This window comes from Callorhinus ursinus, unplaced genomic scaffold, assembly GCF_003265705.2.
Source record: "Callorhinus ursinus isolate GAN/ISIS: 27379988/994484 unplaced genomic scaffold, GSC_fseal_2.0 scaffold44, whole genome shotgun sequence".
Taxonomy (NCBI): Eukaryota; Metazoa; Chordata; class Mammalia; order Carnivora; family Otariidae; genus Callorhinus; species Callorhinus ursinus.
The window spans coordinates 1,131,838-1,151,007 of NW_027397106.1; the positions used below are offsets into that span (position 1 = coordinate 1,131,838).

The 19,170-nt window shown below is 47.2% G+C and overlaps 3 protein-coding genes across 13 annotated transcripts in view; 2 read left to right on the forward strand and 1 right to left on the reverse strand.

Moving 5' to 3' along the window:
• Nucleotides 1–1,004: 1,004 nt before the first annotated feature.
• On the forward strand, nt 1,005–8,020 carry NFE2 (nuclear factor, erythroid 2). 3 transcript variants are annotated; one of them, XM_025882901.2, is made up of 3 exons: nt 1,005–1,263; nt 5,381–5,549; nt 6,747–8,020. In XM_025882901.2, exons 2-3 carry the CDS (start codon nt 5,436–5,438, stop codon nt 7,752–7,754), a joined length of 1,122 nt encoding a protein of 373 aa, XP_025738686.1. In that variant the 5' UTR covers nt 1,005–1,263; nt 5,381–5,435; the 3' UTR covers nt 7,755–8,020. The 3 variants fall into 3 exon arrangements, with proteins under 3 accessions (XP_025738686.1, XP_025738687.1, XP_025738688.1); XM_025882902.2 differs by lacking the exon at nt 1,005–1,263 and adding an exon at nt 4,087–5,132; XM_025882903.2 differs by lacking the exon at nt 1,005–1,263 and adding an exon at nt 4,087–5,085.
• Nucleotides 8,021–10,173: 2,153 nt separating this feature from the next.
• LOC112832296 (heterogeneous nuclear ribonucleoprotein A1) lies at nt 10,174–16,726 on the reverse strand. Of its 7 annotated transcripts, none has more exons than XR_012375063.1 (12): nt 16,584–16,726; nt 15,916–16,032; nt 15,491–15,637; nt 15,134–15,344; nt 14,950–15,042; nt 14,776–14,868; nt 14,425–14,499; nt 14,082–14,240; nt 13,334–13,489; nt 12,998–13,063; nt 10,517–10,619; nt 10,174–10,309 (listed from the first exon to the last, which is right to left on the reverse strand). XR_012375063.1 is itself a non-coding variant. In XM_073881883.1 (11 exons), the coding sequence occupies exons 1-10, from the start codon at nt 16,596–16,598 to the stop codon at nt 13,008–13,010; spliced, it is 1,122 nt and encodes a 373-aa protein (XP_073737984.1). In that variant the 5' UTR covers nt 16,599–16,726; the 3' UTR covers nt 10,174–10,309; nt 12,998–13,007. The 7 variants fall into 7 exon arrangements, 3 of the variants coding, with proteins under 3 accessions (XP_073737984.1, XP_073737983.1, XP_073737982.1); XR_012375062.1 differs by having other exon boundaries at nt 10,517–12,767; XR_012375065.1 differs by lacking the exon at nt 14,082–14,240 and having other exon boundaries at nt 10,517–12,767.
• Nucleotides 16,727–17,245: 519 nt separating this feature from the next.
• CBX5 (chromobox 5) overlaps nt 17,246–19,170 on the forward strand; it is a 36,954-nt gene continuing 35,029 nt past the window's right edge. Inside the window, exon 1 of one of the 3 annotated variants that reach the window (XM_073881885.1) lies at nt 17,246–17,401. The gene's annotated coding sequence lies outside the window, so the exon portion shown is untranslated. Of the gene's footprint in view, nt 17,402–17,707; nt 17,940–19,170 lie in introns of those variants that run through there. The other 2 variants (XM_025882904.2, XM_025882906.2) reach the window with 2 other exon arrangements.

A 19,170-nucleotide genomic window follows, 5' to 3' on the forward strand; every position in this document is an offset into this window, starting at 1 on the left:
CCCATCTTTAATTGTTTCCAATAGAACTTGAACTATTATAAGAAAAAAAAGAGAAAAGTCTAAGCTGCAGCTGTAAGGACTGAAGCTAGACATAGGAAGGACTTTCCTTACAGCTGAGAGTCACTGAAAGGAAGCTAGGAGGAAGCAAGACTCCTCTGGTCTCCGGAGAGAGATCTGTTTGGCCTGGGTCTTGGGTTGTGTGTTGGAGATCAAGGGATGAGGGAGTGACTTCTGGGGGTACTTACTGGCCTGAGAAAGAGCTGCTGTGGGTGCTGGGGGATAAACCTGATATCCTACACACATGTGCTGGCCTGTCCAGAGAAACACAGCTGCCATGTGTTTGGGGTGCCCTGCATGAAAGAAAGGAGGACAAAGGGCACCCAGGGCCCCCTTTAAGAGAGATGAATACTGTCCCTGCTGGGCACCCCCATGTACACCTAACTCCCCTCACACACTGACAACAAACCTGGCCAAGAAAGAGGCCTTTGTCCTAGAACATCTGAGGCTGCTGGGGGAGGGGAGAAGGCTACAGGTGGGAGGACACATCAAAGCAGCAACTGCCCCTCCTCCCCAAAATAGCTCCCCTACCGCTCTCCCAGAACCCAGGCTTTCCTTTAGTAGAAGCAATGCCCTAAATGCCCACCTACCTAAACAATTGGGACACTAGACATTTGGTCCTTATCTTCAACTGCCATCCACCTTGCTATGACTTGGTTTCCCTGTCCCTAAGAGAGTCAAGGGGACAGAAGGAAGGAGGTTAGACTTGTATAAAGTTTAGAGGTCACCTTGGAGTGGGCCACCAGGTTGGAATTTATATGCATAGGAGAAACGCAGACCTGGCCAGACTCCTGGGCTCAAAAGGAGGGCTGGGAGGCGCTGGAAGCCATGTGTGCCCCCGCTGGCTGGGAACAAGGTGGGGGCGGGGTGTGGGCAGAAACCACACCAGGCTCAAGTTTCCTCTCTTGGCCAGAAGGGGCAGGAGGAGAGGAGGGCCACGGGGAAAGGGGAGGGTTGGAGGAAGGACGGAGAACTCAGGCCGAGGTCTTCAGAGAGGAGGCTGGTGCGCCACCCGGCGCTCCCCGTGCTCAGGCCGAGCCTCCACTCTCAGCGCTCAGTAATGGCCCGGGGGCGGGGCGCAGCCCTCCCCCGTTTTCAGAGGTAGCAGGGATCCTCACCCAGGAGGTGTCAGCGCAGGCCCAGCCTCCCCAGAGACAGCACCGGGAGCCACATCTCTCTCCTCACCCAGCTCGGACCCTGCCACAGGTGCCTGAGGGGCGGGGTGGGTGGGCGATTCCAGTGGGATCCAAGGGGCAAGCTGGGGAGGTGGAGGTGGCAGACAGAGAAAATCACCAACTTTCTGCACATCCCTAGGAGATCTCGGGCCCTCCCGGGCTGCCCCTGGTTTAGGAATCTGACATCTTTGGGAATTCATCTGGGAGAAGACCTAGATGGCTCATTGAGCACTCTGAGATTCTTGGGGTGAGAGGCTGTAGATGCGGACCAGACAGTGGTCCTCGGAGGCACCTTTGAGCAGCCGGGGGTGACCCTGAGTAACCCTTCAGCAGGGGACTGCTCCCGGGGAGCCGATAGACTCTTAGGTGTATGGTACCAGCCTTTCCCCTACTCTATTCCATCATGCTGCTCTGTCTGGCCAGCTGGGAGGTTTTGGGGGAAGGTGAGGAACTGGAGACACTGGATGCCTGGATGGGTGGGGAGCACGGCAGAAGGATAGGGTGGTGGGCGCAGGGCTGTTGTGCTCTCGCCTCCTTTGCCCCCTTGTCATCTCCGGGCCTGGGCAGTCGAGCTCAGCTAGAACTGGCTGGGAGAGGAGGGCGTCCTACCCCAGTGCAGTTCCACGGACCAGAAATCTTAGCAGCTTGGGAAGTAGGAGGCTGGGTAGCAGTGGAAGAGAAGAGGAGAGGTAACAGATCTGCTGGGGCTGGGATTCTCTAGTCATTGGCCCCCAGATGACTGGAGTTTGGTTTCTAGGGACCGAATGAGGATAACACAAACGTGTTCCTTTCTCCCTTGTTCCCATACACCTGTTTGAGTCATGTATACCCTCAGGAGACTAAATCTCACTCTGATTAACTCTCTCTCTCGCTTCCCTTTTCCTCCATTCTCTTTCTCTATTTCACTTCTATGTGTCTCTCCCTCTTTGGGGTTGGTCCTAATATTTCTGAATAACCTGCTTACCTGCCACTCCACACCCCAGGCTTCGTGGATCCCTGCCCATCCTTTCCCTGCTATTGTTGATAGCTGGAGAGGTGGGGTGGTCTAATCAATCTCTGAACAGGATCCCAGAGGCAAGCACCCTCTATCTTTCTCCCTGTCAAGGCATCCCTCCACAAATGGTCCTCATTTTGAATCTTTAAATATAAAGCTCTATATCATTCTGTGAGTACTCAGAGACTGTAATAAGAGCTTTCTGGGTAGGACCATCAGGATCAGAGTCAGGAGGATGGATTATAGTCCCTGGAGATGGCTCCAGTCCTACCTGGTACTTTTTGGTAGGGAGGAAGATGGCTGTGTGACCCCAAAGTGCAGGTTAAACTGGAAAGTGGGAACTGTATGTTGTAAAGCAAAAGGGACACAGGGAGGCCCACTCTACTTTCCCAGGATCTGTTGTTTCTGCATCTTCTGTGATGTTCTGTTTGACTCAATTCTGACTACACCCTCCTCCCTGCTCTATACCACTAGTGGCCAGCCCCAGGCCCCCAGGCCCATCCTAGAAAGGTAGGCTCCTAAGACCCAGAGGGGCCTATGCCTGGTGTATAGACCACCAACAACCACTGAGTATCTAGGGAAAAACATACTACTCCCCTTTGGCCCGATGCAAACTTGCCACTGCTCCAGAGAGGTGGTTGGAGCTGATCCAGAGAGTCTCATCAACTCCCTCTTCTCCAGCCTCTTGCCTCCCCCGCAGGGACCCTTCTGGATTCTCATTTCCCTGTCCCAAAGGTGCATGAGAAGGGGCTGATATCTGCCAGGGCAGCTTAGAACCCAGCCTTGCCTGGGTCTGAAGCTAGGAGAAGTCTGGAGGTCGTTTGCCAGGCTCTTTTCTGGCTTTGTGTTCTTTCCTGTAAATACATATGGTTGGGCTAGTTCAGCGTTTTTCAAGGTGGAGTGGGTCTCTGGCATCAGAAACACAAGGGCGCTTGTTAAAATGCTGCTTGCTGGGTTCCTGCACCTATGAATTTAATTCAGTAGGTCTGGGACGACTCGCAGGAGCCCGTGTTTTTACAAGTACAACAGGTGACTGCAGTGCACAATCAAGTTGGTGACTGCCTCTCGCAGTCCTGTCTCCATTTAATGGAAGAGACTGAATGGGGAAGTGATTTGCCCAAAGTCTCGCATTTGGAAAGCCAGAGAACCTGGTCTCCTGCCTCCTAAGGCAGGATCTTTGTACTGCACCTAAGAGTCAGATCCAGGAAGATGCAAGGAGGGACAAAGTTGGGGGGGGTGCAGTGTGGTGTGAAGGACTATGAGGCAAGAGTCATTGTCCCTGCCCCCAACCCCCTTCTCCATTCACTTTGCCTTTGGGCAATTTCCTCCAGAACCTGGGTGGGGGAGGGTGGGGTTCCGGTGTTGAAATGGCATCCTGGACAGACATAAACACCCCACCCACTTTGCCCACTGGCCAAGCTCCTGTGCCTACACCAGCTCCCAGCCCTGGGGATGGCAGTATAACAAAAGGGTGGGGGCAAGGGCTAAGGGAGATCCTCCTTCCAAAGGATAATTTGGAGTTCTTACTAATTTGGGGTTAAGTCAAAGAGTAGATTTCATATTGGATAACTGTGACAGGCCATCCTTGTGGTGATCTAAGGTCATGCAATTTGAGGTCATCCCGTCCTATCCTCTGTCCTTTTATAAGTTTCTCCCACCCCCAGCCTGCCTGCCTTTACTTATATGGTAGGGGTGGGGTACTGTGTCTGGCCCTAAGACATTGGGAAGCCCCTGTGAAATCTGCTTGGCATCTCTTGTTGAAGGCTGGGCGAACAGGTGCAGGGAGATGGGTGTCAGGGGATAGGGAGGCAGGATGAGGAGAAGGGCAGATAGAGAGAAGATGAAGGCGGGGGGTGGGGGGAGGGTTTGCTGAGAACAGTAAGCTGCCCAAGCAGAAAGGGACCTCTGAGTTCGACTTATCCAACTCCTTGGTTTTATAAATGAGGAAACAGAAGCTCAGAGCAGCGCGATGGCTTGCCCAACCTCACACTGCTGCTTTGTGGCTGACTGGCAGCTAGAGCCCAGATCAAAAAAAGGTGGGGGGCGGGCGCTAAAGGAGACTGTTTTTAAGGCTCTAAAGAGACATTCCCCCAGAAGAAAAGAGACAGATACCACAGACAGAATTGACTGAGGTAAACCACCAATAGATGCTTAGAGTATGGAGACACAAGAGTGGGTTGGAAAGGCGTCTGAGAGGCCAGTACAGGCTAGCAGAGTCAGCTAGCATAGGTTCCAGACCTGCGCCTGCTATCTATCAACTTGGGTCTCAATTTCTGAATGGACCTTATAGGATCTTTGTGAAAATCAGTCTCAAACTAATGCTTGTAAAACATCAGCACAGTTCTTGACAGTGCTTAATAAGTCTTTGCTATGATTGTTATATTACCTTAGGAACCCTGGAAGCCTGGCTGTGTGGGTTGGGGTATGGCCAAGATGACCCTGCAGGGACGTAGGACAGAGGTCCAGTGTCTCCAGAGACCATTCCTCCTCTGCTGCCTCCAGCTGATAAACCTCTTATCAGGCCCAAGCAGGGGAGCCCAGAGTCAGGATAGGAGGAGAAGGCAGGGCTGCTATCAGCCACCAGGCCTGGGCCATATCTCAGAGAAGGGGAGGGGCTGTCTGCTTGGCTCTTCCCACAACATGCTCCTTGGGGATCCCCAAGCACTCATTCTCAACCTTGGAAGATGAGACAGAGGAGGAAAACTGAGGACAGAGGAGGAAAGCAGGAGTGATCCCTGATGTTGCCCCAGAAAATGGGGAAAAAAAACCCCAGAAGATGTGACTTCTGCCCTGGCCAGTGATACAGTTTTGGGGAGTAAGAAGAAGGGGAAGGGGAAGGCATCTCATCTGAAAAAGAAGGTAAAGACCCACTGTGCTCCCAAAGGACCTGACCACAGCCATAGCAGGTGAGGTGGATATCACATTGCAGAGAAAGCTTTTGTAGCTTAAGGAGTCGGTTGATGAGGACAACATAATTCAGGGGATGAGGCCTCTCCTTCTCTCAGGTGAGGCTGCAGGGAACTCTCCATGGAGGCAGGACAAAGTTGCTGGCCCCGAGCAGGAGAAGCCTTAACCTATATCTCCTGGTTTTATTATTATTATTATTATTAATCATTATTATTATTATTTTTAATCTGTTTCTCCTTTGACATAGGCTTCTGGGGCCTTTTGTGCTCTGGGGACCCTGGACCAGGCCCTGGCCCAGTAGGATGCCCCCGTGTCCTCCCCAGCAGAGCAGGAACAGGGTGACACAGTTGCCCACTCCGGAGCTGGGCGAGATGGAGCTGACTTGGCAAGAGATTATGTCCATCACTGAGCTGCAGGTGAGCAGATTTGGGGGGACCTGGGGAAGGAAAGAGCAGAAAAGCAGGGAGTCTGGCTGGGACTGAGGCAGGGGCTGGAGCAAGCAGGGAATGTTCCAGGCACTGGAAAAGGAAGGGCTGGAGTAGGAGGGAGATCTGGATGGAAGACCAGAATATTAAGGGGAAAAGGGTGTGGAAGAGCAGGGGAAAATAGTGGTGGGGAAGGAAGGATCTGATTGGGGGTGTAAGCTCTCTCAGCAGCCACTCTGCTCACATGTCTCTATCCCACCTCCTGCCCCGCCTTCCTTTTCTCACCTTCTTTCCTTCGGAACTCCCTCTCTTCCAATTCTGCCCATCTTCTTCCCTCATTTCCTCCCCTGTCCTCAGATTCTGGGCCCCTTTCCCTCAGGTAGCAGAGCAGTAGTTCAGGGGCCTGGAGAAGGGGGGGGGGTCAGACTATGACGGGGTCCTCGCCTCCTGCTAGTTGGACAAAGGGGTGTCTGTTGGCCTAACAATGATGCCTTTGTCCCCATCTGGGCTGGAGCACGGTGGCTGCTCCATGTGAGTTGGGGGCCCTGTTTCCAGCATGTTCTCTCCTCCTCTCCGCACCTGGGCAGGGACAGAGGGACTGAAGAGGAGAGGGTAGAGTTTATGCCGGCTGCCCAAGGTGCCTCAGCCCCCAGACCTGGCTCTGCGCCGCCCCCCCCACCCGACTCTTCCCTGCCACAATGCCTGAGGCCATCAGGATCTGCCCTAAGCCCTCCTCCCGCTCAGCAGCTCCCTCTGCTGGGCACCCAGGGCATGGCCAGGGCCTGAACTTGACCCTTTTGACCCTAGATAACCACAGCAGGAAAGGGTTCTGGGGGTGGGGGTGGGGTCATCATAGATAACAACTTCTTGTCTTCTTGAAGGAAATAAAGGAAGAAGTGCCATTTCAACCCAGTAAGAACTTCTCCTAAGAGGAGGAGATTCCATATTGTTGCAGCGTTAGATAGTCCTTTCCGAAGTCTGACCTCAGTGACTTCCATTCCTGTTTAAGCTGCTTTCTGCTTGAAATAGCTGCACTGCAACCTTACAAGGAGCTTCGAATGATTTTTAGCACTTTTCTGTTCCTCTGTTATCTTACTGTGTCTTTCAGAAGGACCCAGCTTGGTCCTGAGAGAGAACTGGTTTCTCTTCTTCAGCCTGTCTCCAAAACCTCTGTGTCTTTTCTTGCAGGGCCTAAATGCTCCAAGTGAGCCATCGTTTGAGCCCCCAGCCCCAGCCCCATACCCTGGGCCCCCGCCACCCCCAACTTACTGCCCCTGCTCAATCCACCCAGATGCTGGCTTCCCCCTTCCTCCACCATCTTATGAGCTTCCAGCACCTACATCTCATGTCCCAGACCCTTCATACTCCTATGGCAACATGGCCATACCAGTCTCCAAGGCACTGACCCTCTCGGGCCTGCTCAGTGAGCCCCTCCCAGATCCCTTGGCTCTCCTGGACATTGGGCTGCCAGCGGGGCCCCCCAAGCCCCAAGAAGACCCAGAATCTGACTCAGGATTATCCCTCAACTATAGTGACGCTGAATCTCTTGAGCTGGAGGGGACAGAGGTTGGTCGGCGGCGCAGCGAGTATGTAGAGATGTACCCAGTGGAGTACCCCTATTCACTTATGCCCAACTCCTTGGCCCACCCCAACTATGCCTTGCCGCCTGCAGAGACCCCCTTAGTCTTAGAACCCTCTTCAGGCCCTGTGCGGGCCAAGTCCACTGCACGGGGGGAGGCGGGAAGTCGGGATGAGCGTCGGGCCCTGGCCATGAAGATTCCCTTCCCAACGGACAAGATTGTCAACTTGCCGGTAGATGACTTTAATGAGCTGTTGGCGCGGTACCCACTGACGGAGAGCCAGCTGGCATTAGTCCGGGACATCCGACGGCGGGGCAAGAACAAGGTGGCCGCCCAGAACTGTCGAAAGAGAAAGTTGGAGACCATTGTGCAGTTGGAGCGGGAACTGGAGCGGCTGGGCAGCGAGCGGGAACGGCTTCTCCGGGCCAGAGGGGAGGCTGACCGGACCCTGGAGGTCATGCGCCAACAGTTGACAGAGCTGTACTGTGACATTTTCCAGCACCTGCGGGATGAAGCAGGCAACAGCTATTCCCCTGAAGAGTATGCTCTGCAACAGGCTGCTGATGGAGCCATCTTCCTGGTGCCCCGGGGGACCAAGATGGAGGCCACAGACTAAGCTGGACCAGAGGGGTGGGACTGGTGATGGAGATTTCCTTTATTCCCTTCTGATAAAGGTACTCCCCAGAAGCAGCTGGGTACTCTAGACCAGAAGGGGACAATGGGAAACCTGGCATTTGGAGGGTCCAAGGTATATTCAGTAAGGCTTGCCTTAAGACAAGTGTATGAGGGGAGGGCTGGAATCTCTTTTCCGTGATTCAGCTTCCTAGGTCTCCAACCTCCACCTCTTGTTTGAGCTTTGGTATATAAAGCACTCTACACAAATACCCTTCCACTGTGTCTTCCTTCTCAAGAGAGGGTGTTGAAGCCGAGTACTTAGAGTTCAGTGCTTGTTAGTGGTGGGGAGGGAATCCTGCCAAGCTCATTTCTTTCTCCGGCAGCTCTGTATGAGAGAGGTATGCAAAAAATTTGGGCTTGAGCTGTGTGATCTATCACCTTCATCTCCTTTTTCAGAGTCAGAGGTCATGGATGATCTGAGGAATCCCACCCTCCCTGGGGGCCCACTATTTATAGAGTGGGCATTGCTGCCACCGCTGGCTACACCCTCTGTGCAAGGTCCCTGAGGTTCAGACCTCTCCTTTCTCTTTGGAGCACAGAGAAGTCTAGAATGCCCATAGCCTTTTTTCTGTTCTCTCCCTCCTGCCTACTTCTATTGTACTTCCTCATCCTGATATGCCTGAGCTCTCAGAAGTCTGAGATGCTCTTGATTGGAGAGAATTTGATTGGACATCATAGTTTCAAGGGACTTCATACAGAAGTCTGGGCAAAACCTGCTCCCGAGGTTATGCCTTTTGGTGAACTTTTCTGTCTCCTTGGTTACGTTAGACACACTATCCAATCCTCATTTTGGGGCCTCCCTTTTCTAGATTCTCAAAGACCTAGGGTCTCTTATTTTCTTCCTTAAGCAGAACACGAAGTTCTAGAATCCTTTATCACATCGAAGTCTCAAACTTCTCTCACACATCTCCTTGGATAGAGTTGGGTGGTTCCTATCTTCAGTCACTGGATTACACCAATTACCTCTTTGGGGTATTTTACTTCTATTTATACTTCTATTCAACTTTAGTAGCTCCATTCCAACAAGGAAAACATACTCTTACTTTCAAGTTCTGATAGACACTCAGTTGTGAGACATGAAAAGCAATGATCAAAGGTAGTCTTCATGCTTACAGATTCTCAGAAACGTGGTCTCTAGGCTAGGTTAGGGAACGAAAGCAATTTAAGGCTTCTGATTCCTAATCTGTGAACAGTTCATCTTGGGAACTTTCTCAAAAAAGAAAATGCAGGATCAAGTTGCAAAGGGCAGTGCCTGGGATTAGCTGTTCAGCAACTTGATTAGTTCACCTAAAGGACATCAGGCAGTTTTTCACTTTTAGCCAAGCTCCCAAAAGTGGTAATGCAAATTTAGACATTTATCCAACACTTGAGCACCCAGGTTCTAGTATTGTTCTAGGCACTGGAGGTAAAAATGGGGAGAAATGCCCCCCTCCTGAAAATCTATTGTAATACATTACTTGGTGTGTACCTAACTAAAGCAAAAGGTGGAACAGCTTTGGAGCATGATTTCGATTCTGTTCGATTCAAAAACAGGTAATCATCTAAAGTTATGTAGATCTTCATCTACAAAGTTATGTAGCTTAACTAGCAACCTTGTATTTGTAAAGCATGCTGTGAAGTATATAGAATGTGATAGAAGCATGTCATTTTCTTCAATAGCAGTATTTAACATCCTATGGCCTGTTGTCCTGTCCTAAGCCAGGATTGTGAGAGAAACCTGTTCTAGTAACTCCAAGCCACAAATGATTCTTGGCAATTAAGACTGCCTATACATTTACACTTCTCTACCCCTTTTACTAGGTTGAAAATTGAGGCTGAATCTTTTCTTAAAGATGGGAAGTTTAAGCATTTGCTAGGGGGTTAATTATTGCCCCCAAATTTTTGGGTCACTTTTGAAAAACTTGATCTTCCCCTCCATATTCATCTTAACCTGGTTCCAGATTTTTTGGAAGCCAGAAATAGCTGGCAATAAATACTTGCGGAACAATTGTAAACAGCTTATTTCTAAGTGGTGGGCCAAGATTTATTCCGGCAGCAAGGGCCAGTTTGATTTCACTAAACCATGTTGCTGATGGGCTAACTTTTACATATTAATACATGGTATTAGAACCACTTGTATTCCAAAAAGCTAAATATCGTTTTTTAGTTTGTGGAAGGGTGGGGTGGAAAGAACCACTCCCAACAACCTGATTTTAAGATGTTAAATGTTGTCCCACCTTTAACATACCGAAGGTCTAACTTGTTCCTTTAGAAGGATCCAAGGAAGCATGAGTAAGGAATGAAAAGGGAAAGACTTTCAACTCTGCTAAAAAGTTCTGATTTACCATTATCATGAAAGGGGAAAAAAAAAAAACCAAAACGAAGTTAAAAGCATTTTATTAAAAAAAGTCCATTCATAAAACTGAATAATTCAAGCTGCAAAGCAGCTAACAACTGCATGGCAGTGAAAATGAGGTGCAGTGGCTCAGATAAAGGTTGTCCTCATTAAGGATGTTGCTGCAAGAAAGAAAAAAAAAGTTATCAAGTGTTTTACATAAGCACTTCAAAGATTCTACAATTATACTCGTTTTGTTTACTGGGAACCCAGTTGCTTTAAAACATTTTGCTGGCTAAGATAGACTATCTCATTTTTTTTGGTTCTCAGGCACAGCTTGCCATTCTCTAAAGCACTCTTGCCGATCATAAAGTTCATAAAAAGCTTACCTTTTAGCCATAAATTTGGACAGATGAGTTTCTGATTTTTTTGTTTTTGTTTTTGTTTTTTTTTTTAAAGAGAGTTGATTAGCCTGGAGTAGCAGACTCCTCCCTAGAAAAGTAAACAACCTTTAGAACTAGCTTTTCTGAGACCAAGTCCCAGCTCAGGGTAAATCCCCCACCCCCCAAAATTAATGATCCACCCTTCCCTCCCGCCATGTTTTGGGGAAGATTCTAATGCATTACTTTGAGCCATTGTTTTAAGGAAATGGGTTAAAGGAAGGTAGCAAATAAAATTAAAGGGCAAAAATATATTGCCACAGTAGAATTAGTGTTCACTTCATTTGGGAGCCAAGTCTAGGGTGTCAATTTAAAACAATTGATCTCCAAAATAACAAAGTTCAGCTTAACTGGACTAGTTTTGGCTCAATATAATTAAGGAAAATATAACAAAACTGGATTTTAGAGAACACTATATGGATGTAAGTAAAATCTGTTCTTACCTACCAGCATAGCAATAAAACCTTTCCTCCTGGTTCTGACTGCTAGTCCTAAGAGTCAGGTGTGCCTTACTCTTGTCTGCCTCCTTTCTTGCGATGGTCACTGAAACTTCACTCCCTCCTAGCTTTCATGGAGCGTGCCGTGGCCTGCCCCTGGCTTATCTGTACTCCACATACCACAAGTGTCTACTCTCAGCTGTAGAGTGTCTGAGCTCGGAGCCATTCGCGCTATACTTGCTAGCAGTTCCTAGTAGCTGAACATCTCTCCTGGATCTTTAAAGGCATTGTCACGAATCCTGAGGTATCTGCAAACTCCCTCAATAGTTAAGGTTCCACCTGCCATTGCAAACTCAGCCAATATCAAACTCATGGAACTATCAACCATGCTTTCCCACCCACCTCCCCCCCACTCCCCGCCCACCCTCCTCCCCAAACTTCCAAGTAACACACCCATGGGATGGAATACACAGTCCTAGTGATAAACAATTTTCTATGCTACCAGGTACAATGGCACTGAAATTGAGGGTACCAAAGGGAGGGCTCAAGAACCTATGTAACAAATAACAATGATTGGATATTAAGTAACTATAAAAAAGGCTTTAAAGAAATCATTTTCTATACAATTAACAAATTTAAGATGGTTGTGTGATGTACCATATTTAAAGGAAAACTGCAGTTAACATGAATTTAATAAGGTTCCTCACCATCTCCATAATTTTAATGTCCAAACAGATTCAATAGTATGGTTAATCTATAAACCTCTACTGGGACCCACCCCCCAGAACAAAGTAAAACTGCCGTTTTCCTTTAATGTAAGCCTGTTTTTGTATTAGAAATAAGATATTCTTACTGGTGCTGGTCAGTTTAAAAAGGTCTCCCAAACACTTCTAATCTGTGCACTTATGGGGTGGCATTAGCCAGCAGCTGGTTTCTATTCTCTGGCAGAGTTTTGAACTTGAATCGTGATAGAAGCATTCAACATTATGAGGGGTAGTGGGTAGGGAAGTCCAAAGCTCTGCCAGTCCCAAATCCATACAGTTGTCATTCCATTCAAGAGAATATTAAATCGTTTATTGATTACACATGATAATGGATGATACACAAGCTTTAATCCCATCTATAATTTTATCTGATACCATAGTTCAATTTAGATATATTGCATAGGATGTGCCAACAATCATATTAATAACCAAATAAACTCCAGGACTTTGCTTGGGTGACCCTTTTAATGGTGAACTCCAGGTCACAACACATTAACTGTCAGTTCAACTACACCAAGGTTTGTGGAGACAATGGCTTCTGTGCCCAAGCAGGTTGCAAATCAATTTCGAATGGAACCTGGCATCACCCTGAAGGAATTCTAACTTCACACTGTTGGGGTAGTATACCAAGATGGCTTCAGAGTAGACTAACTTTACACAGCACATTTAAAAAAAGACACATTTATTCAGCGTCATGATCAGACTATTACATTTAGCAATCAACAGCATGGGTGCAAAAAAAAAAAATCTACATTAAAACCCTTTGTTGGAATGCTTTACACTTTCCACAGAACAGAAACTAAAATAACCTGTTATACAATTAGTCACAAATACAGTCCTCGAGTTTTTTGCCCATACACATGAGTATTGTCTAAAACATGTCTTCTTTGTAGCAGCTAGGCCCTGCCACCACTGTGCTTGGCTGAGTTCACAAATCTGTTGTAACCTGTAGCTTCCCTGTCACTTCTCTGGCTCTCCTCTCCTGCTAAGCTTTGTTTCCTGTTGAACAATATGGAATAAAGTTGTTAATCTAAACATATTAAGACTCAAAGCTACAATCCAATAGCAAGTTTTGTTTCCCACAAATTTTGCTGATCTGAATATTAACTTAATATCCAAAATTTTACTGCAATTATAATGTTAACTATGTTGCACTGCTCAGCTACATTAGGGTTACTGGGTTATCATTTACAAAAATTAACTTAAAACATAAAAAGGTGTTTACTTACCTGGCAGTAATTAAAACCTTCTGCCACTGCCATAGCTACTGCTGCTGCTGGAACCACCATAGCCACCTAAGAATAGAATTTGTTCCTTTGAAGCTTTGGAAATGCCAACAGTAAGACTTTCTATACGGAGGGGCAATGTTAAGTTCAAATTTTCTAGAGTTTGAGCTCACATGACTTTCCCAATTTGACTGCAAATTACCCGGTCACTTAAGTTTCCTAAAAGCTTTAAATCGTCAGCATTTCACTATCTATACAAACATTACCTAAAAATTAATGTATTTTTTACTGGGACTAGCTATAACTACCCAACATTTCAACAGTGCATATATACAATACCTTGGTTTCGTGGTTTGGCAAAGTATTGGCCTCCACCACCATAGGGGCCAGAGCTCCTGCCTCCAAAATTTCCTCCTTTCATGGGTCCAAAATTTGAGGATTGATTGTTGTAATTGCCAAAATCATTATAGCTTCCGCCACCTCCAAAGTTGCTTCCTAAGAATGGAAAGAGAACCTTTATCTGTTACTCAAAGATGGTAGTTCTGAATTCTATTTAGTGCTCAGACCAAAAAAACAAACAACAACACAACACAAAACACAAAACTGCATGTTCTGCTTGCCTTCCTCCCAAACTCTGGTAGCTCTAAAGTTTGATGAACTATTTCATCCTTTTCTGGGCAAGGCACTGAGATGAATAATCCAGTACTTTAAGAGACTTATCCAATGTACCATGGCATAACATATTGTCTAGCCTTGAAGGCCTCTACCCATCCAGGGCACTGCAAACACATGCTGGATATATCCACCAAGTGCCTAAGATCCAAAGAAGTTAAGATACTAAATCCTGCTGGAAACTAATCTAATTCTGATTAAAGACACCGCTATCCACTTATCCATCTATCTAATTTGGGAGTGAGGCGGCCCCAGCTTAAAGCTAGGAGGAGGTAGCATTAGCAAGCCCATTAAAAAAGAATACCATGCATTGTACCACATAATGCTTTTAAGAGCATCAAATCCCCTTGTGGGCATAAACTCTAAAGGGCTAATCTAGCTGTTGCACCAAGTACTTGGATCACTGGATACCTACCACTACCACCGCCATAGCCGCCTCCGCCTCCTCCGTTGTTATAGCTGTCATAGCTGCCACTCCCGCCATAGCCACTGCCCTGGTTTCCATAACCCTGTCCACCACTTCCATAGCCTCTGCTTCCTCCAGAGTAACCAGGGCCGCCTCCTCCATAACCACCTACAAGAATACAATTCTTCTCAATAAGACAAAAGTATTCAACAATCAAAACCTCTGCAAGCGTAAGGCCTAAAAGCCTGCACACAGCATGCTGTTATCAGATCTGAGCTTGTCATGCACTAGTTTACTAACCTCGTCTAAAAGTTGCCAAAAGAAATTTCACCTCTCAACTCCTTAAACTTACCATCATTACCAAATCCGTTATAGCCATCCCCACTGCCACCATATCCACCACCACCTCGACTGCCACCAAAGCCACCTGGAAGAGAGAATTTTATACTTTTTGAAATATATAGATTATACATAATTTTTACCCTTCTAAATCTTTTAAAAATTGCCGCGTTACAAAAATTGTTTTTATACTCAAGATTTAACCTGGTTAGTGAGAAAGCCAGAACTACATTTGGATAAAATTTAACTTTGGAAAGGTTGGCCAGTAGCTGCATCTACTACAGGTTGCAAAGAGGACAACTCATCTGCGGATAATCAAACTACAAGCCTACTATTCTTAGTGGTAAACTATAACCACACATACCTCGACCACTGAAGTTCCCTCCACGACCAAAGTTGTCATTCCCACCAAAACCACCTCCACGACCACCACCAAAGTTTCCAGAACCACTTCGACCTTAAAAGTTAAGTTTTAAATGTTAAATCATACTGATTAGAATTACTTAGCTATCTATACTCATTAATCAAATAAACCCACCTCTTTGGCTGGATGAAGCACTAGCCATCTCTTGCTTAGATAGGGCTTTCCTTACTTCACAGTTGTGGCCATTCACAGTATGGTATTTTTGAACTAGAAAATTATAAAGAGAACATCACCTCAGAGTTCAGAATATAACACGGACTTCAGAGCCCTTAGCAAAGAGCATGCCCCTGATACTTACTGACAATCTTGTCTACAGAGTCATGGTCATCAAATGTTACAAAAGCAAAACCTCTCTTTTTGCCACTGCCTCGGTCAGTCATGATCTCGATCACTTCAATTTTCCCATACTGTTCAAAATAATCTCTTAGGTGATGTTCTTCAGTGTCTTCTTTAATGCCACCAACAAAAATCTTTTTCACAGTTAAGTGGGCACCAGGTCTTTGAGAATCCTAATATGAAAAAACCCAATTAAGTTACTTACATCAGCAAAGGTATCCCTGATAAAGATCACTAAAATGTGTTAAGACCACAGCACTGAAGTCCACCCAGTGGCACAGTTCTAAATCGCCAGAGAAAAGAAAAAATTATCACTCACTTCTCTTGAGACAGCCCTCTTTGGTTCCACAACTCTTCCATCCACCTTGTGTGGCCTTGCATTCATGGCTGCATCCACCTCCTCCACAGTGGCATACGTGACAAACCCAAAGCCTCTGGAGCGCTTGGTGTTTGGATCTCTCATTACCTGGAATGTTAACTCATTTAATACATAGTAAAACCCCAGAAGTTCTTGTCATTTCTACCCTAAGTAAGGTTAATAAAAGTCTTCGTATCAACCCTTCAATTTCCCACTACCCATCTAATATAAATTAACTAGGACCTTCTAATTAGGTAAAGCCACTTTCCCTTATCAAATTATCTTCACCTATAAGCCCGTTAATCTTCATAAGCACACTAATTACAACAAAACAATCCAAGTAAATGAACTAGTTCTACTGGCCTTTTGTCTCTTCCAAGTCTTACCACACAGTCCGTAAGCGTTCCCCATTGCTCAAAATGGCTCCTCAGACTCTCATCGGTGGTTTCAAAGCTCAAACCTCCGATGAAGAGCTTCCGCAGCTGTTCAGGCTCTTTGGGAGACTAGGAGCAGGGGGAAAAACTCGTTACGTGGGGGCTATAATGCCAAACACCTTTGTTAGAAAAACCAAAACCAGACAACTATGTTACATAGCCCTTATTGTTCCTTCGGGTCACAGCAAGCCACGTGCTTCTCCCCATTAGGGAAGATGGTACGTTGGGGGCTGGGAAGCCACGAGCGCATGCGTCCCTACTCTCCCTCCGACGCACGCGCAACAAAAGGACTGGGCTGGAAGAATACATAACCAGCAGGGAACCGGTACTGTTCTTTTAAGAATTCGCCCCCTGAGACAAAGTAAAACAAAACCAATCGAATGTGCCTAAGTGATTCGCCAGGAGGGGAAAGCCCGGCGTGATAACCAAGTGTTGCAGGACGGCGGGCTCATGGCGACGACGAGGACAAAATGGCGACCTCAACTTTGGGAGGGGTAGGCCCCGGCAGCAACCGAAGAACTGCCGAATGAGGTGGCCCAAGGAACCGAACCAGGCCGCATCCTACCGAACTCAGGAAGGAACGAGGAAAAAAATTAGATTGGAGACAGCGTGTTACTCACCTCTGACTTAGACATGACGGCGGTGGGAGGGGAGACTTAAACGATGCTTACTCTGCGGCGTCCACGGGCAGAAAGGAGTAATCTAACGAACGTATCTGCCAGCCTACCTTCGGCCTCGCTTTTTTATCCCGCCTCCTCGCTTTAGGCATTGGTAGACTCCGCCCCTGAGTATCTCTGATTGGATATTTGCAATAGCTTTTCCCTGCTATTGGTCTGTGGTCCCGCATTGCTGTATAACGTCATCCGTTTGGGCGTTCTACGTAGTCTCCGCCCCTTAGGGGCCATTGGTTCCCGGGTAATATTACCCTTATCTAGTGTGATTGGCTCGCCAACCAATCATTCATATTTGAACGTACCTAAGGTATTTAAATAAATTTTTAATCCTTCATGTCTCGAAATTACGTTCAACTCACTTGGCAAAGTACGGTTAATACTATGTATTAGGAAAGATGTTATCAGGTGACTTTTTTTTTTTTTTTCAATGACCGCCTGCTGAGCGCATGTGTAGTAAAATGGCGAGTTTACGCAGGCGCATTAAGAAGTTCCGCTTGGCGCTTGGAGCACGTGAAATGGCGGGCGGGAGACGGCGGCGAATCTACAGCGCCTGCGTAATGGCGGGAGTTGTGCCCCGTTTTGCGCAGGCGTAATGGGCGGAGAAAGGGTCCAGTCCCAGGATTGGTCGCGCAGGCGCAGGGAAGGATCCGTTTTGGCGGGCGGTTGGCGTTGCGCAGAAGGCGGTGGCGGTGGTGTCTTGTGGTCCGGCCTCACCACAGAGGAACAGGGAAGACATTAGCGTGAGTGATCGGTCTCGATTGCGGGTAAGTGGCGGATAGAATTGCCTACCCATACGAGGTCTTGAACTGACTCCAATTGGGCCCGTTATTGTGTGAAATGAATGGACCGCGGGGTGGGGGCTAGTGAAGGGGGAGCGGTGCGTACGGCCAACCAATGGAAGAACAGGGGCGGGATGTTTTAGTCCTGTAAGTTCTGTGGAGCTTTGCTGCCGGAGAGTTTGACTGGCTTGTATATGGGCCAATTGGGTTTGCCTTTAGCTGCCGACTGATCGGTCCTTGGGCCATCGGAATGTGGGAGGCGGGTTTTCTGCTCCTGAGCAGCGTCTCCCTGAGCCAATGAGCACGGAGCGCGCGGTAGGTTGGGCTTCCCCAACAGGCAGCGGGTTGACTTCCAATGGGGAATGCAGGAGTCGGGCGGTTAAATGGATGGACCAAATTTGGAGCCAGTAGGCGCATCGCCTAGGGAAAGCGTTCGGGCAGGTCGTCCAGTCAGCAGTCCAGAAGAGGAAGGTCTTAAATTTCGGGTAGTGAAAAGGATTCAGTGCCTGTGATGGCGTGGCGGGTACATATTTTATCCACAATGACTTTTCTAACGAAGCCTTTAGGCCTCCATCCCACATACCATTCTGGTAGGGAAACTATAAGTTTGCTCCTGTATTGCTTCGAATTTGGCATTTTCACCCCCACATCATTAGTTATCACCACTCAGTACTTTTTAGGTTTTGAGAGGAGTAGGGTAGGTCTTTGGGAACTGACTTCTTTAGGACGACTGACTTGAAATGTTAGAACCAATAGGATAAATCTCTACTGTCGTGGAAAGGCGCCCGAGAAAAATCTACATAATGATGCATCTTTCTGCGGATAAATGGATACTTGTAAATCTATTTACAAAGTTTTGGAAGGCTACATACTATAAAATGTGTTGTCTCTAGAGAGAGATTGAGATCTAGGCAGGTTGGATCTCTTTAAGTTTTTTCAGGGATCATAATTTATGGTTAAATAAAGATGAAAAAGTCAGTTTTTGTGTTTCCAGTCATAATCACTTCTCACCTCTTCTTTTATCCTTAGACCTCGAGAGAGTGCTGTGTTTTCCTTAAGAACTAAGGTGATCCTCAGGATAAGAATACAAATTATAAGGGGCGCCTGGGTGGCTCCGTCGTTAAGCGTCTGCCTTCGGCTCAGGTCATGATCCCGGGGTCCTGGGATCGAGCCCCACATCGGGCTCCCTGCTCCGCGGGAAGCCTGCTTCTCCCTCTCCCACTCCCCCTGCTTCCCACTCCCACTCGCTGTGTCTCTCTGTCAAATAAATAAAAAAATCTTAAAAAAAAAAAGGTTATCTTTTTAAAATTTGTTTGTTTTTTTAAAGATTTTATTTGACAGCAGAAAGGGAACACAAGCAGGGGGAGTGGGAGAGGGAGAAGCAGGCCTCCCCACTGAGCAGGGAGCCCGATGCGTGGCTCTATCCCAGGACCCCGGGATCATGACCTGAGCCGAAGGCAGTCGCTTAACGACTGAGCCACCCAGGCGCCCCCAAAAGATAATTTTTGTGTATTTAGTACCTGCTAGGGAGACATCACGCTAAGGACTTCACAAGCATTATCTTTGTCTCAATGCTTTTATCTTAGTTTCTTCTTTGAGGAACTTTTCCTCTGTGTATGTCTTTCTTTACACCATTAAAGAGTTTCTAAGTCCTCTTTCTGCTCTTCCTTTGAGGATATCTGAATTTTGATAAGTTGCTTAACAAGGGTGATATTTAGGGTTTTAGGGACAGGAGGAGTCAGCCATCACCTGGA

Excerpts from the sequence above, each read along its gene's own strand:
- NFE2 (XM_025882901.2), top strand. The coding sequence starts at position 5,436 with ATGCCCCCGTGTCCTCCCCAGCAGAGCAGGAACAGGGTGACACAGTTG. Across the intron at positions 5,550-6,746 it reads TGTCCATCACTGAGCTGCAG|GGCCTAAATGCTCCAAGTGA; the intron begins GTGAGCAGATTT and ends CTTTTCTTGCAG.
- LOC112832296 (XM_073881883.1), bottom strand. Across the intron at positions 15,345-15,490 it reads AGAGGGCTGTCTCAAGAGAA|GATTCTCAAAGACCTGGTGC; the intron begins GTGAGTGATAAT and ends TTTTCATATTAG. Across the intron at positions 13,064-13,333 it reads TGCCAAACCACGAAACCAAG|GTGGCTATGGTGGTTCCAGC; the intron begins GTATTGTATATA and ends TTCTATTCTTAG.